General features: G+C 44.3%; 1 protein-coding gene across 12 annotated transcripts in view; it reads right to left on the minus strand.

Annotated features, from left to right (window-relative positions):
- Nucleotides 1–14450, minus strand: part of AFAP1 (actin filament associated protein 1) — a 147840-nt gene that overhangs the window by 87966 nt on the left and 45424 nt on the right. For 9 of the 12 annotated variants that reach the window (XM_072802980.1, XM_072802978.1, XM_072803007.1 and 6 more), the window contains 2 exons: nt 2246–2374; nt 722–819 (listed from right to left, as the gene is read on the minus strand). In XM_072802980.1, coding sequence (XP_072659081.1) covers nt 722–819; nt 2246–2372 — 225 coding nt within the window. In that variant the 5' untranslated portion in view covers nt 2373–2374. Of the gene's footprint in view, nt 1–721; nt 820–2245; nt 2375–6290; nt 6479–14450 lie in introns of all 12 variants that reach the window. The other 3 variants (XM_072802976.1, XM_072802967.1, XM_072803000.1) reach the window with 1 other exon arrangement.

Raw genomic sequence — 14450 nt, forward strand, 5'->3', positions numbered from 1 at the left:
GAATGTGTACCTATGTTTTATTCCAGAAGAAGCATATGACTGAATATTAAAGTTGCAGACTAAGCCAGAGTTAGCCCAGAGAAAGGGTCAAGACCCCAGGCTCTACTGCCATTGTCATGCCTGCTAAAGCCTCTGACTGAAAAGAAAGAAAGAAAGAAAGAAAGAAAGAAAGAAAGAAAGAAAGAAAGAAAGAAAGAAAGAAAGAAAGAAAGAAAGAAAGAAAAAGAAAAGAAAAGGAAGGTAGGAAGGAAGGATGGGAGGGAGGGAGGGAGGGAGGGAGGGAGGGAGGGAGGAAGGAAGAAAGAAGAAAGAAGGAAGGAAGGAAGGAAGGGAGGGAGGGAGGGAGGGAGGGAGGAAGGAAGGAAGGAAAGAAGAAAGAAAGAAAGAAAGAAAGAAAGAAAGAAAGAAAGAAAGAAAGAAAGAAAGAAAGAAAGAAAGAAAGAAAGAAAGAAGAAAGAAGGAAAGAAAGAAACCTGACTTAAGAACAGATTCCCATGGCCCTGTGGCTCCAGCAATTGTCAAGGGGACACCAGCCTCCCAAGGGAAGCTACATGTACAGCCTACCGCTTGACAATTATCAGCAGTCCTAAAAACCCACTCACAGGAGAGTCTCTAGCAAGGTGAGGCCTCTCTTCCTCCAGATCTGGGCTATTATCACCTGCCCAGAGCCCCAAGGGGCCCAGAGGCCCAGTGGCTCTGCTGTGTAGGACCCTGCACTTACCAGCCATGGCTGGGGGATCTCAGGCAAAGGCATCTGGGGAGGAGCCGGCAGGCTATTGGGGGTCTCTTGCTTCTGAGCATGATCCTTCACTTCGAAACCTGTAAGCAGCAACCAAAACCACAGAAATGGATGATGAGGAGGGTGTGGATGGTGCCATTAGCAGCCACCACTGTCTCAGCCCCATCTTGAATGCTTTGCAAATATCTGTTTTCTTTAAGCTTATACAACAATCCTGTTATTCTTCTCCAGGTGGAGAACCTACAGCTGAGAGAGAAAAAAAGAGGTTACAGAACTAACAGAAACATTAGCAGGTGAAAATGATGGAGCTGGCACTAAACCCTGCATTCCTCCCATGCCACATGGCCTCGCAAAGGTAAGGTGCTCTGCCTAAACTTCCGCTCAGGTCAGTACTTACCCACGGGGACTAAGGGGCAGGCGCAGATCTGGGAAGCAGTGTGTCTGTATTTGGTGCCCTCTTACAGTCAAATACTGGGAGACACAGGTGCCATGCATGTCCTGGCTGGCTTAAGCTTGGGCCCTGGGTGCACCCGTGTTCAAGTTGGGAAGTTAGGTTTATACACAAGTAACTTGGTAAATGTGATGAGCACTGCGCCCACAAAGGCAGGAAAGAGGAAGGAACCAGCTTTAATCTGGGCGCAGGACTATTTCCATGCCAGAACCCCTCTGGAAAGACCCACAGGAACAACCGCTCAACGGCATTTGCCTGTCCTGGGTCATGCATGAGGCACAGGCAGGTAAAGGGCTATGAAGAGACAGCGCCCTGACCGCAAGAAGTACAGTGGAAAACTCTGGCAGAGAACTGGGAGTGGTAAAGAAGGAAAGAAAGAAAAGGCACACATGGGAATTCTATCACTAAAAGCAATCAGCAGATGGGCTTCGGGCTAATGAAGGAGCGCAGGGGAGGAGAAGTGAGTTGGAACACATTGGAAGGCACGTGCAGAGTGAAGCAGGGACAGAGAGAGAGGGTTGGAACACACGTCGGGCAGAGGAAGAGCAAAGGGCATCAGGGAAAGCCAATAGCAGCTCCTGAGGTCAGAGGCCTAGATGCTGTGGTGCATCCAGACAGGCAGTGGGGAAGGACCAAGTGAAGGGAATACGCAGAGGGTGTGAGGCCAGGGAGGAGGGCCACCTCTACTGATGATGGCAACAGGAAAAGGTGATGGTTGTAGGGAGGGACTGCACGTTTACTGCATAGCAAGGCACTGTGTGGAGGCATTTCACATCATCTCATCCGACCCCCACTACATCCCTCCAGGGAGGAGGATGAAGGGAGCAGACAGAGATGAAGTAAGTGGAGTGCGGTCACTCACTATTCCATCAGCTCCTTGAGGGCTCTGCCTTCCCAGGCCTGGAGACTGCCAGCACCTGGCACAGCGGGAGGCCTCCAGTGACAGCGTGATGAATAAAGACGTTAATGAGCAAATGAACAGTGTTTTAGAAAAGTGGTGGATTAAGGGTGCTTTAGAGACAAAACGGGACTGGGGGAAGAAAGGGCAGACGCACCTTTAGATGACTGTATCCTCAACAGGATGTCGGTGATAACTGCCTTTTTCTCTCTAACAGTTGATGTTAGATATTCATGGTCCAGGAGTTCAAGAAAGAGACGGAGTTCAACTATTAACTCTTCCATTGCTGCCAACAAAAGAGAGGGAAGGGCACTGTTAGAGCCAGTGATGTGCAAACGCCACAGTATAAATGCATTTCATTTTAGCTTGATTGGATGCAGTATTTCAGCATGAAGAGCAAGTTTGCTGAAGCCAGGTCAACTAAAATTCATGCACTGCCTTCTGCTCCTTCACTTTTGCTCTGAGGCAGTAATTTTCATCTAGGAGAAGCTCTAAAGCCATGCTGCCAACAGATGGAGTCATGACCCAAAAGCCTGACATCATCATGGTGTCAATTGCATGATATTAAATTTCAATGTTGAGAAGGAGATGGGAGCTTAAAACACCAAATAGTTTTCAAATAACCACCAGGACGTGGTTTCAGAAACTCAACACCCAAGTCTGCCTTTGCAGGGCTGGATCCATCCCCAGGAAGGCAGTGAGCATGTTTGTGCAGTTACGACAAAGACGCCAGATGCCAAAGAGGAGTTGGGTGGGGACTCCTGACCATATCTTTTCCTTCTAGGATCACGGCAGACTCAAGACCCAACTATGAGGCTAGTGTCTGCAATTTAAAAATCATGGTGTGAACATTTCAGGGACCCTGACACCCTTTTTAGGGCATGCAGGAGGCCCAACTGTTTTCAAAATACTGAAGCATTATTCTCCTTTTTCTGTCAATGCTGCAAAGGCAAAGGGCCTTATACTGCCAGCCTCTTAGCACAAATCAAAGCAGGGACACCAGGCTAAATATCGGTCACTGCATTCCTTACCACACACTTGCAGTAAAAATGAAAATGTCACTGTACTTAAAACTGTCTTTGATTGAGCGGTACTAATCATTGCTTTTATTAAATCTCAGCCCTGAAGAATGCACCTTTTTGGTATCCTGTGTGATGAGATGGGAAGCATGCAAGTGGCCACTCTCCTGCCATCTGAAGGACAACTGTCAGGAAAAGCAAATGTGTACCATTTGAGGTATAAGTCACACTAAGCTGCTTTCCTTGTGCAGCACCAAAAAAGAAGTGACACACAAACGACAAGGACACAGACTGAGCATATGACCAACATCTTCCCAACAGGGAACAAAGTGAACTTGCCGCCACGCGAGAGTAAACGACAGCATTGGTAGCCAACAATAAAACTTGAGCCTCCAAGTAGAAGTGAGAATCTCAAATGCTTGTCCCCACTACCATGAGTACAAAAGCTTCTCAACTTTCCTAATCAGACTGGGACAGACGGTGACCAAAAGGGCTTTTTTGATCTGGAATACAATATGTCACCATTTAGGCGATCCACACAACTCTGACCAGCGATGTCACAAAATCACACATGGGCAAAGATCCATCTAATGTACAAAAGAAGCAGAGATATTCTAATGTAGACAAAGCGATCTGTGATTCATGCTCAGATGCTGGAGACCAGGTGAGGAGAGAAGAAGAGACAGACACGCACTGTGCTTGCTCATCCCTGGACAAGTGTGAGTTCACTTTGCTCCCAGAGACCTCAATGGGTTAGATGGTGTTATCATGCCCAGTTTATAGCTAAACAAAGAGAGGCTCAGAGGAGTCGCTAAAGGCTACTAGGCAAACACATGGCTAAGTCTCTGCAGCAAATAATCTGCTCGTAGCCACATAGTGAGATCACAGCAGTGAGAATCTGAATGCAGATCTGACTCCAAAGGCCCTGCTTTGACTATTTCATGATATTCATTCCATGACTGCTTTCTGAGATGACCCCGGCCCGGTGAGATGCCACATTTTTCTAAGAGCAATAACATGCTCAAATGAGATTAAGAACACATATGCTAGAAAAAATTAGGAGGGTGATTCACTTCGCCAGAGCCTCCATGGTGCCCTATAGAGTATTATAATCACATACCGAGCCATCTACCTCATACTGGACTGCCCACCCTGGTGTGCAGGGGCAGTGTCCTGTACATCATTGGTTCCTTCTGATGCTCACACACTCAGCAAATGCATGTTGAAGGAAGGGGCACGACTTCCCATAACAAACATGCCACCAAGGCAAGGAAGGAACAAGAACTTCGCATATCCAATTTTCAGTCTAAAATTCTTAATATGATCATGCCTTTCCTGTAAGTCTAAGTAGTGTCCAACAGAACCTGGAATACGTATACCTATGAGGGGGTGGCACCATATGACCCAAGTCTGCATAATGCCCAGACAGCAGAAGGAGCCCACATTTTGTCCTGTGCTCTTTGGTACTGCCACTCTTTCTTTCCAGCTCTGAGCCAGCTCTTGTAGGACAGGCAAAGCAATCCAGCATCCAAGGATTCAGCTTGGGTTTTCAGAGATGTATCCTGAGTGCCCTTCTCCACATGCCACCCAGGGCTTACTCCTGATATCCCACTTTTCCACTGCCCAACACTTGTTCCCTCCTGCTTCCCCAGGGTCACAAAAGACTCACACGTGCCCCTGACCTCATCTGCTACCCCAGCCCAAGTCCTCATTATGATACAGATTAGTCTATTCTCCCTTCCCCCACAAAGTATCATCTGTCCTTAAAGATGTCGCATAGAGACTTAGAGCTGCCATCAAGTGCTGACCATGTGCCAGGTAATACGCTCAAAGTGCTTCATACACATTATGACGGGATCATCACACAAATGCTACCCCTGAGACAGCATTTATTTTCACCATTCTACAGATGGACAAATTAAGACTGAGAAAGGTTATGTTCTTGCCCAAGGTCACATTGTTCAAAGTAAGAGGCGGATGGGAGTCAGAAGCAAGTCTGCTTAGTTTTCGTGCCTCTGTTTTTTATATCATCACACTGTACATTTCGCTCGTGATGGATGAGGGTGTTCATTCCTCTTAGGAGGTTATGTTCCTCAGTGTTTATACTCAAATAACCTCTTTCCCATGACATGGAACAGGCTCTCTCTACACAATCACATCCTATAAGGTCACTGCTCAAATTTTACCTTACGTAGCTATTTTACTAGTGGTTCTTATATTAAAAAACAGCATCTTACAACTGTAGATAATTCACCCAACTCCCTCAACCTGATGAAGAAAAGAAGACTCAGAGAATTGGAGACTCACACCCTGGGCACGGTCTGCTCCACACTCCCATTTGTGCATGTGGAATACAGGCCAAAGAGCTTTGCGTCCAGGATAACAACTAGTTCTATTCTACCATATAGAGTACTCTCAGGGTCATTTTATTTCTCGATCCTCACAATCATGTTATCTTTGAAATATTGCAGATGGTGGAGATGAAATGAAGAAAGGTGAAGAACCTGATCCAGGTCAGGAAGCAAAGCAGGGACACATCCACCCAAGAACCACTTTGTTAGAGCCCCTAACCCTCACACCTGCTCTCCTGCTCTGGGCAGAATGGTGGTCACCTAACATAGACTGGGATCAGGACACAGGTGTACATCACTAACTTCCAGGAAAAAAAAAAAAAAATTCCCAAATGCCCACACCACCCAAAAGATCTGGCTCCAGAGTTTATGATTCCCAAGGCAACAGGGAAATCACCTGGAGGTATTTCAGGACAGAGTCTATGCATCTGAAAAGCAGAATTGCTTTCTGCCTAGCAAAAGGATTTTTGCACTGAATCAAGTGACTCTGTTCTTCCTACATGGTCAGTGTCTTCTACAGTCCTACGTGAAAGGGAAAGTATGAATAAAGGCTAGACAGCATGGCAGACAGATAATCCAGTCCGGCAATATGCTTCCTCTGCAATCAACCCCTCCACTTTTTAGAGTAAACCTCTGACTCAAGTTTGGCAGTTTATTTTCAACAACATAAAAGAAGCGGGCTATTGTTTGTGGGACCGAGAAACCACTTTAAAGGAATGTTATTCACCTTAATGCCTAGATCACAGAATCTGAGAGCTAGAAGGGCCTGTGGGGTCCAGTGCCTTTACTTCACATGGGAAGAAGCTGGTGCCAGAGAAGGAAAGTGACCTACCTGCTGAGGCCACACAGGATTTGGCAAAAAGGCCCAAACCCAGAGCCAGGTAGCCTGACTGCAAGGCTGGAGTGCTCTGGTCTGCACGGAACAGTCTTCCTCACACGCCTCCTCCAAGGGCAAGGACAGAGCACCCAGGGTCCACCTGCAGTTTCTCAGGAAACCAAATCACTCTTTGAGAGCAAATCCTGCAAGCAAGAAGAAATGCCTGCTATCATTGGCCCTAGGAAGACACAGTTCACTACCCATAACTCCCTGCTGTTTTGTCAGAAAAGGTAAGGAACAGTTCATAGATTCACGTCACTCGAGGTGTCACAGGTGACAGAAAACACTCGTTGCCGTGTCCACATTCTCCTCAGTCTGCAGACTTCAGTGATGTGCAGGTGGCCCAGTGCTGTTTGCATCCTCAGCCACAGTCACTGTCTCCAGACTACCACGAGGGCAGCTGGGCATCTTTTCAGTGCTATGTATTCATCTGAGACCCCTCCTGTGCAGCTCTTCCCTTCTGAGTCCTAACCTGGTGCACAGAAACTAGACATGGGCAACTTCCCTTACATAATCTCAGTTGCTTTGCCCTAATACTCCAGTGCCCCTGGCTCTCTCCCTCCCAGCCATATCACCCAGCCCTAGCCAGCACCCATGTACCCTTCTCACCATGTGAGCCTCTGGGGCTCTTAACCCACTGCAGCCAGGGTCACCTCCTGCTGCCAGCCAGCCCACCCTGATCACCTGGCCAACTCTCCTCCCTGCCCCTCCAAAGGCTGCCAGTCCTCTAGAGTGGAGTGGTCATTCCATCCATCCTGACCTCTACTTCCCAGAATCTCTCTGTCCACGCCTCTACTTGGTCCCTCCTCATCCGCTGCTTTTTAGAAGGAGCTCAGCCTTTGCATCATCCAAATTGGCTCCAAATCCCAGTTCTGAGTCTTCTTAGTCCGGTGACGTTGGGTAGGTGAGTAAATCCCTCAAATTATTTCATCCTTAAAATGAGATGCTGATTATGCATCTCAATATTATAATGAGGATTAAGTGAGCTGCTCTACATACAGAGCCAAGTATTTAACAAATCGTAGCTATTAACATTATGATTAGCATATGCTTATCTTCCTAAAATTTCACCGTACAGTAAGTGAGCATTGCCCACACACTTAACTTCGCAACCCTGGCATCCTTAAATATCTATCCTCCCTTAAGAAAAGTCATGAAATACTGTTCTGTACAATTCTGTGCAAATACATTTGAAACCTGGTGAAATACATAATTTCACCAAAAAGAATATAATTTACCAAATTGTTTTAAAAAGTGTATGTAGGGACACCTGGATGGCTCAGTGGTTGATCCTAGGATCCAGGATCAACTCCCACATTGGGCTCCCCACAGGGAGCCCGCTTCTCCCTCTGCCTATGTCTCTGCCTCTCTCTCTGTCTCTCTCATGAATGAATAAAATATTTTCTAAAAATAAAATAAAAAGTATATGCAGACAAATTTTCCACAGAAGAAGTAGAGAAAGTTGTCAAAGAATTAGCCTCACAAATAAAAGCCCCAGGCCCAGATGGTTTTATGGGGGAATTCTACCAAAACTTAAACACCAAACCTTACTACACAAATTGTTCCAGTAGGTAGATACAGAAAATTTTCAAATACTTTCTTTTTTAGAAGTAGGTACAAAAGTGATCCCTAAACCTGATAGAGACAGCACAAAAAAAGAAAACCAAAGACTAGTATTATTTATAAATATCAATGCAAAAATCCTAAATAAAATATTTGCAAACAGAAATCAACACATTAATAGCACCCCATGACCAAAGGAGGTTCATCCCAGGAATACAAGGATGACTAACATTAGAAAATCTACTAATATAATTCATCATATTAATAGATCTCATAAGATGTCTCCACAGATCATGAAAAAGTCTTCAACAAACTTCAATATTCATTCCCGTTTTTTTTTTCAAAGTCAATAAATGAGAATTGATATATACTTTCTTAGCTTGATAAAATACGGGTACTAACTATTATAGGCTGAATGTCTGTGTCCCCCCCCTCCCGCCCCACAAGTTCCTATGTTGAAACATAATGCCCAATGGATGGCATCAGGAAGTGGGACCTTTGGGAGGTGATGAAGTCATGAGGGCGGAGTCTTCACAAAGGGGATTAATGCTCTTGCCCCTTCCACCTGCGAGGATGAAAAGTAGGCAGTCTATGACCCAGAAGAAGGCCTTCACCAGAATCGTCCATGCTAGAACCCTGATCTCAGATATCCAGCCTCCAGAACTAGGAGAAATACATTTCTATTCTTTACAAGCCACCCAGTCTTTGGTATTTCATTACAGCAACCTGAAAGGACCAAGACACTAGGAAAGAAACAAACACAGCAAAAGCATCCTAGTCAGTGAGAAAGGATTCAGGCATTCTGGGTAAGGTCAGAGACAAGTCAGGGAGGCCCATTTGCTCTACCACCTTCACTACACTGGAAGTGTTAGCCTATGCAACCAGAAATGAGCAGGCAATTAGTAACTTAAGAATGGAAAGAAAAAATAAAATGGTCTCTGTTTGCAGCTGATGTGAAATTATACATAGAAAACTCAAGATAATCAGTGATAAAATGACTATAAATAATTTTTAAAACTTGAATAAAGTAGTAGAATATGTAGAAGCTATTGCTTTTCACATATTAATTTTATACCAAACAATAAATATTAGGAGATAGAATGAAAGAGAAGATCTCATTTAAACACAATTTAGAAAGGTAAAACACTTAAATTTTAAAAGAAATATGCAAAACTTCCATGTGGAAAACCTAAAACATTTCTAAAGACAACAAAGCAAATCTGAACAAACAGAAAGTATCCCTTGCCTATAGAGAGGACAACTTAACATCATAAAGATGTTAATTCTCTCTACATTCACAGATAAATGTAATATACCAGTGAGCATGCAAGGATATTTAAGAACAATGAAGAGGGACTAGCCCTATTCTCTATCAGAATGTAATATAAAGTTTGTATCATGAAAAAGGGGTAAGGGGCGCTTAGGTGGCTCAGCTGGTTAAGTGTCCAACTCTAGATTTCGGATCAGGTCATGATCTCAGGGCGTTGGATCCAACCCCACATTGGGCTCCGCACTCAGCACAGAGTCTGCTTGGGATTCTCTCTCCCTGCCCCTCCTCCAGCTGTGTATGTTCTCTCTCTTTCTTTCTAAAATAAATAAATAAAATCTTTTTTTTTTAAAGGTGTGATACTGTCACATAAATTCCCAGTTGGATCAACTACAGAATAGAAAGTCAACAAATAGGCCCGTACACATTTGGATATATGGCATCTGCTAAAGGCAGTGTGTTCAACCCAATGGGTAAAAGACCTTGTAAGGTCTTTTTAAAGACATGGTGGCCATTTGGGGAAAGAAAAAAGGTAAGTTTAAATAAACACTTCCACCATATGACAGAAAAAACTCCAAAGATATTTGGGAATCAAAATATTTTTTTAAAAAAAGAAAAAAAATGAAACCATTCAAGTCCTCGAAGAAATAGAAGGTGAATTATTTTATAACCTCGGTGTGGTAAAAGATTTTCTCATGAGGACTCAAAATCAGACTTAACAGGAGAACACTGGCTAGGGTGGGCTGCACTGTGCAGCTCACAGGGCCCCCCACCCACACCGGGTTCACACAGGAAGTGCACTGGGGCCTCATGGGAGGGGCACACCTGCCGCCTGGCCCGCACACATCTCTTGCAGCTGTCTCCAGAGGCTAGGTGCTACACAGCTGGGGAGCTGGTCCCATCAGAGCCCCCTGCTCTCCCTCCCTCAGGACCACTGTGCTGGATTTGAGGCTCCAGTGGGGAAGCAGTTTCTAAACCACATGTATCAGAATCTTAACTAGCCCCTGCTTATTTTTCCAGACTCACCTGTCTGCTCCCCACACTGTGCTTCACACTGATGGCATGCCTTTGCACATGCATCAGGCTTGCTATAGCCCAGGGAATGTGGCACATGCTGCTGCCCTGTGCGCCTGGCTCACCCCGACACACACCCACCACCACACCTCTCCTTCTTGGCTGCCTCTTACCTGCCCGCCCCGGGAGGCAGCTGCGTCACCACCAGGCAGGCCTGCCTCCATCACAGCCCTTGGGTTGTGCTGGCATTATGGTAATTGTGGCCGTGCACCCCAGCAGGCAGCAGACAGTCGGGGGTCGGGACCCCTGCCTCTGCTCTGTGCCTAGGGCGTCCAGCACGGCGCCAGGTTCGGGAGCCAGGACTCAACCTGCACGTACAGTGTTTGCTGAATGCATTCTCTCTTTTGTTTCTACGTCTAACAGGCAACATTCCTGAGATTTGTTTGGAAGAGAAAGTAGCAGAGCAAAATACCCCAGACTGTCCTCTCATAGCAACTGTGTCTTCTGTGATATTCTTAGAACACCCATATCAAAAGTGGCAGAAGAATGATTCTAATAAGGTCACTACCGTCTCGGCCAGGTTGATGGCTGTCTGGCCGGGGCCCTTCTCTGTCAGCAGAGACGCTGAGGAGGACATCTGGGGTGCGCTCAGGACAGACAGAACTTGTGTGGCACTGGGAAAGGGGCTGACGGTCAAGCACGGCGCTTGCATATTTTCCCTTATAGGGTTACAGTTAGGGCTCTTCATGCAGACTCTTGCAAATATTTCCACAGGCCCCTGCAGATCATCTGAACGGGCTGCCGCGAGGTTGGACTGAGAAATCTCAGGAAAAGCAGCATAGCTGTAGACGCTGTCTGGTTGGAAAGTTTCCCTCAGCTAGACCACATCTAAAATTCCTCAGAACTCCAATGACCATGATTTGGATGACCGGATGGAGGGCTCTGAGCACAAGCCACCAAACTTCTTTGACTCCCCATGCCCTGTCTACACCGCAGAGATAATAACAGTAATGTGCCTCGCAAGACGGCCGCAGATCCAAAGAAGGCTGTAAATAAAAGCCTGGAACTTTAGGGGCATTCCATTAAGGTTAGTTTAATTTGACTCTGACAAGTTAAAATAAAGTTTCTACTTGTCACTCTCCAGGGTCTGAACCTATGACAGTCACAGCTAGTTCCAGCACAGACTAGATCTTTGAAAGATTTATCAATATCCCAAAGGAAAGCCTGCATTTCTACAAGAGTACGCATATATATGCATATTCTAAGTCCTGAGAATCTTCCTTTCTGGATTATAGAGAGCCAACAAAAAGCCCCCAGAGGAATGAATGTAAAAATTCACAGAACATCTTCCTTCTGAAAATCATCATGATTCATAAATGTCAGATTAATGCATGGATAGAAAACCAAGCCCTAAAGGAAACAGCCTTCTATTATTTTGTAGAAAGCAAAAGCAGAACAAAACCTAGATCTGGCGATGTCTTTTATAATCATAATAATGTGGGTGACCTGACTTCCTGGCTCCTGAAGCTTCATGCCTAAGCTGGTAGGAGAGATCATGGATACAAATCAAGCCGGTTGCTAACAATGTCTTCAGTATGATATTGAGAGCATAGTGTTTCTATTCCATTTACGCCAGTTCAATTTAATTCAGGACTGAGTTGTAAAACAACAACTGTGTTCAAGATGCAAAATTAAAAGCAAGTCAAAATTAAAAGCAAGCCCCACTTCCAAAGGTTTGTGATCTCAAATAGCAGATAAACATTCATCTGTGAAAGGGAGAGTTGCAGAAGGTTTTCAGAGAACATGGCATTCGTGGATCTCGTTTCTGCAAAGGTGATTCTGACAGTAGCATTCAGGAGAAACTGGTGTTGTGAGGCTGCCACAGGAAAAGACATGCTGGGCAGCCATAGGAGGATGGAAAAGGAAATGCAAATCTGCGCTCTGTTCACTGTCTTAGATTTTAAATATTTGCTAAAAACAACCTCAGTGCACAGATACTTGGGTACCTAAGCATGGGGTATACAATAATAGGTAAAATAAACATGATCTCTTACATTTAAGGTAGAAACACAAGCAAATAGAATGCAAGTAAATAAAAACAGCCAGAAAAGGGGATGGACTCTTAAGCATCTAGCCAACAATTTTTTTTAATTTTTATTTATTTATGATAGTCACACAGAGAGAGAGAGAGAGGCAGAGGCATAGGCAGAGGGAGAAGCAGGCTCCATGCACCGGGAGCCCAATGTGGAATTCAATCCCGGGTCTCCAGGATCGCGCCCTGGGCCAAAGGCAGGCGCTAAACCGCTGCGCCACCCAGGGATCCCTAGCCAACAATTTTATTTCAAATTTTCTAGCTCCAAATCCCTACTTCATTCTGAGATTCTCTACCCTTAAGACTGGTTCTGTAAAACTGGAATTTGAAATGTTGGAAAAGGGGGTGGGGGGATAAAGAATGGTTCTGTATTCACAATGGTTAGAAAGTGGAAGCCACCCAGGTGTCCATCAATGGATGAACAGATAAAGTGTGGTCCACTCATATGACAGTATATTATTCAGCCTTGAAAAGGATTAAAATCCTGATACATACTGTATTGTGGATGATACTATGCTAAGTGAAATGAGCCACCAGGGACTAAAGGACAAATATTGTAGAATTCCACTTAGACAAGGTTTTTAGGGCAGTCAGATCCATAGACTGGGAAGGCTCTGGACATGGAGGGTAGTGATGCACAAAGTGTGAATCTGCTTAATGCCACTGAATTCTACATTTAAAAATGGTTAAAGTGATAAATTTTATTGCAATGTTTTAATTTATTGGGGTACAATATCTGCTATATGTGTAATATTAAATAATATATTAGTTTCAAGTATATCATATAATTTATAAATGAATGAATGAATGAATGAATGAATAAGAATGGCTCCATGTCCTCTGCTCATAAAAGCTCCCAGGCGCCCCCTGAGTGGAGTATAGCCGTGTCCAGCAGCAAACCCTGTGGGTATAGCCCCAGCGTCTTAAGATGCACCACCTTCCACACCTCGCCTCTCTGTGTTTCTATGCCACCCGATCCATCTACTACTCATTCTTTTCAAAATATTCCTGTGTTCCTGCCTCTAGCTTGGCTCGTGTGTCCTGAAATATGTCTACCCTAGCGCTCAACTTCTCTACCAACCTCTGTGTATAAAACCAAGTGCCACCTCCCTCTGCAAACCCTTCCCAGACCAACTAAGGGAAGAGCGGATGCCCGGTCTGGACTCTCCTACCAATTTTTCTATAAAATAATCAGCTTCTTACCAGCAAGGAACAATTGAAAAGTGAAAGAAAAGAAAAACTAGTCCCATTTGTAAGTGGCATTAAAATACATGAAATACCTACTAAGTTTAACAAAATATGTGAAGGCCTAGACACTGACACCTATGAAATGTTGCTGAAAAAAAAATTTTTTAAATAAATAAATAAATAAGAAATGTTGCTGAAAAAATGTAATGAAGACCCAAATAAAAGGAGAGATACCATATTCACAGATTGGAAGATTCTATACTATTAATACAGTAATCGGACCCCCTTCCAAATTATTTTAGAGACTCAACACAATCCCAATCAAGATCCCAGCAGTGTTTTGTGCAAAAGGAAAAAAAAAAAAAAAAAGGCTGATTCTAAAATAAATGAAAATGAAACAAACAAGAATAGATGCACGGGGAGAGAAAAGACAATGTTGGGGAACCTCACCTCACTCCAAGACTTACTACAAGGCCACAACAACCAACCCCATGTGGTACTGGCATTAGGATGGATAGTGAAACAGACCAGAATCCAGAAATAAACCCCCACACAATGGTCGACTGAATTTTGACAAAGGTGCCAAGGCACCTCAATGGGGAAAGAATAGTCTGGAACAAAGGGTGCTGAGCAATTGGGTATGGGGAAAAGTGAAATTCACCCCCTGCATCATACCATATATAAAAATGAATTCAAATGGATCAGAGACCTGCATATAAAAAGACTATAAAACATCTAGAAGAAAATGTGGGAGCAATTATTTATGACTTTGGAGTAGCCTAAGATTTCTTAGGATAGCACAAAGTACTAACATGAAATTTAAAAATTAATAAATTGGGCTTTTTGAAAGAAATCACTAGGAAAATATTTGCGATACATATGTCTGACAAAGCACTTACCAATACAGTGAATACTGAGAACTCACAAACGACCCAACGACAACAAACAAAAACAAAGGAGTCCGATGTTTTGCACACAGGAAAAGACACAA

Source organism: Canis lupus, chromosome 2, assembly GCF_048164855.1.
Source record: "Canis lupus baileyi chromosome 2, mCanLup2.hap1, whole genome shotgun sequence".
Classification (NCBI taxonomy): domain Eukaryota; kingdom Metazoa; phylum Chordata; class Mammalia; order Carnivora; family Canidae; genus Canis; species Canis lupus.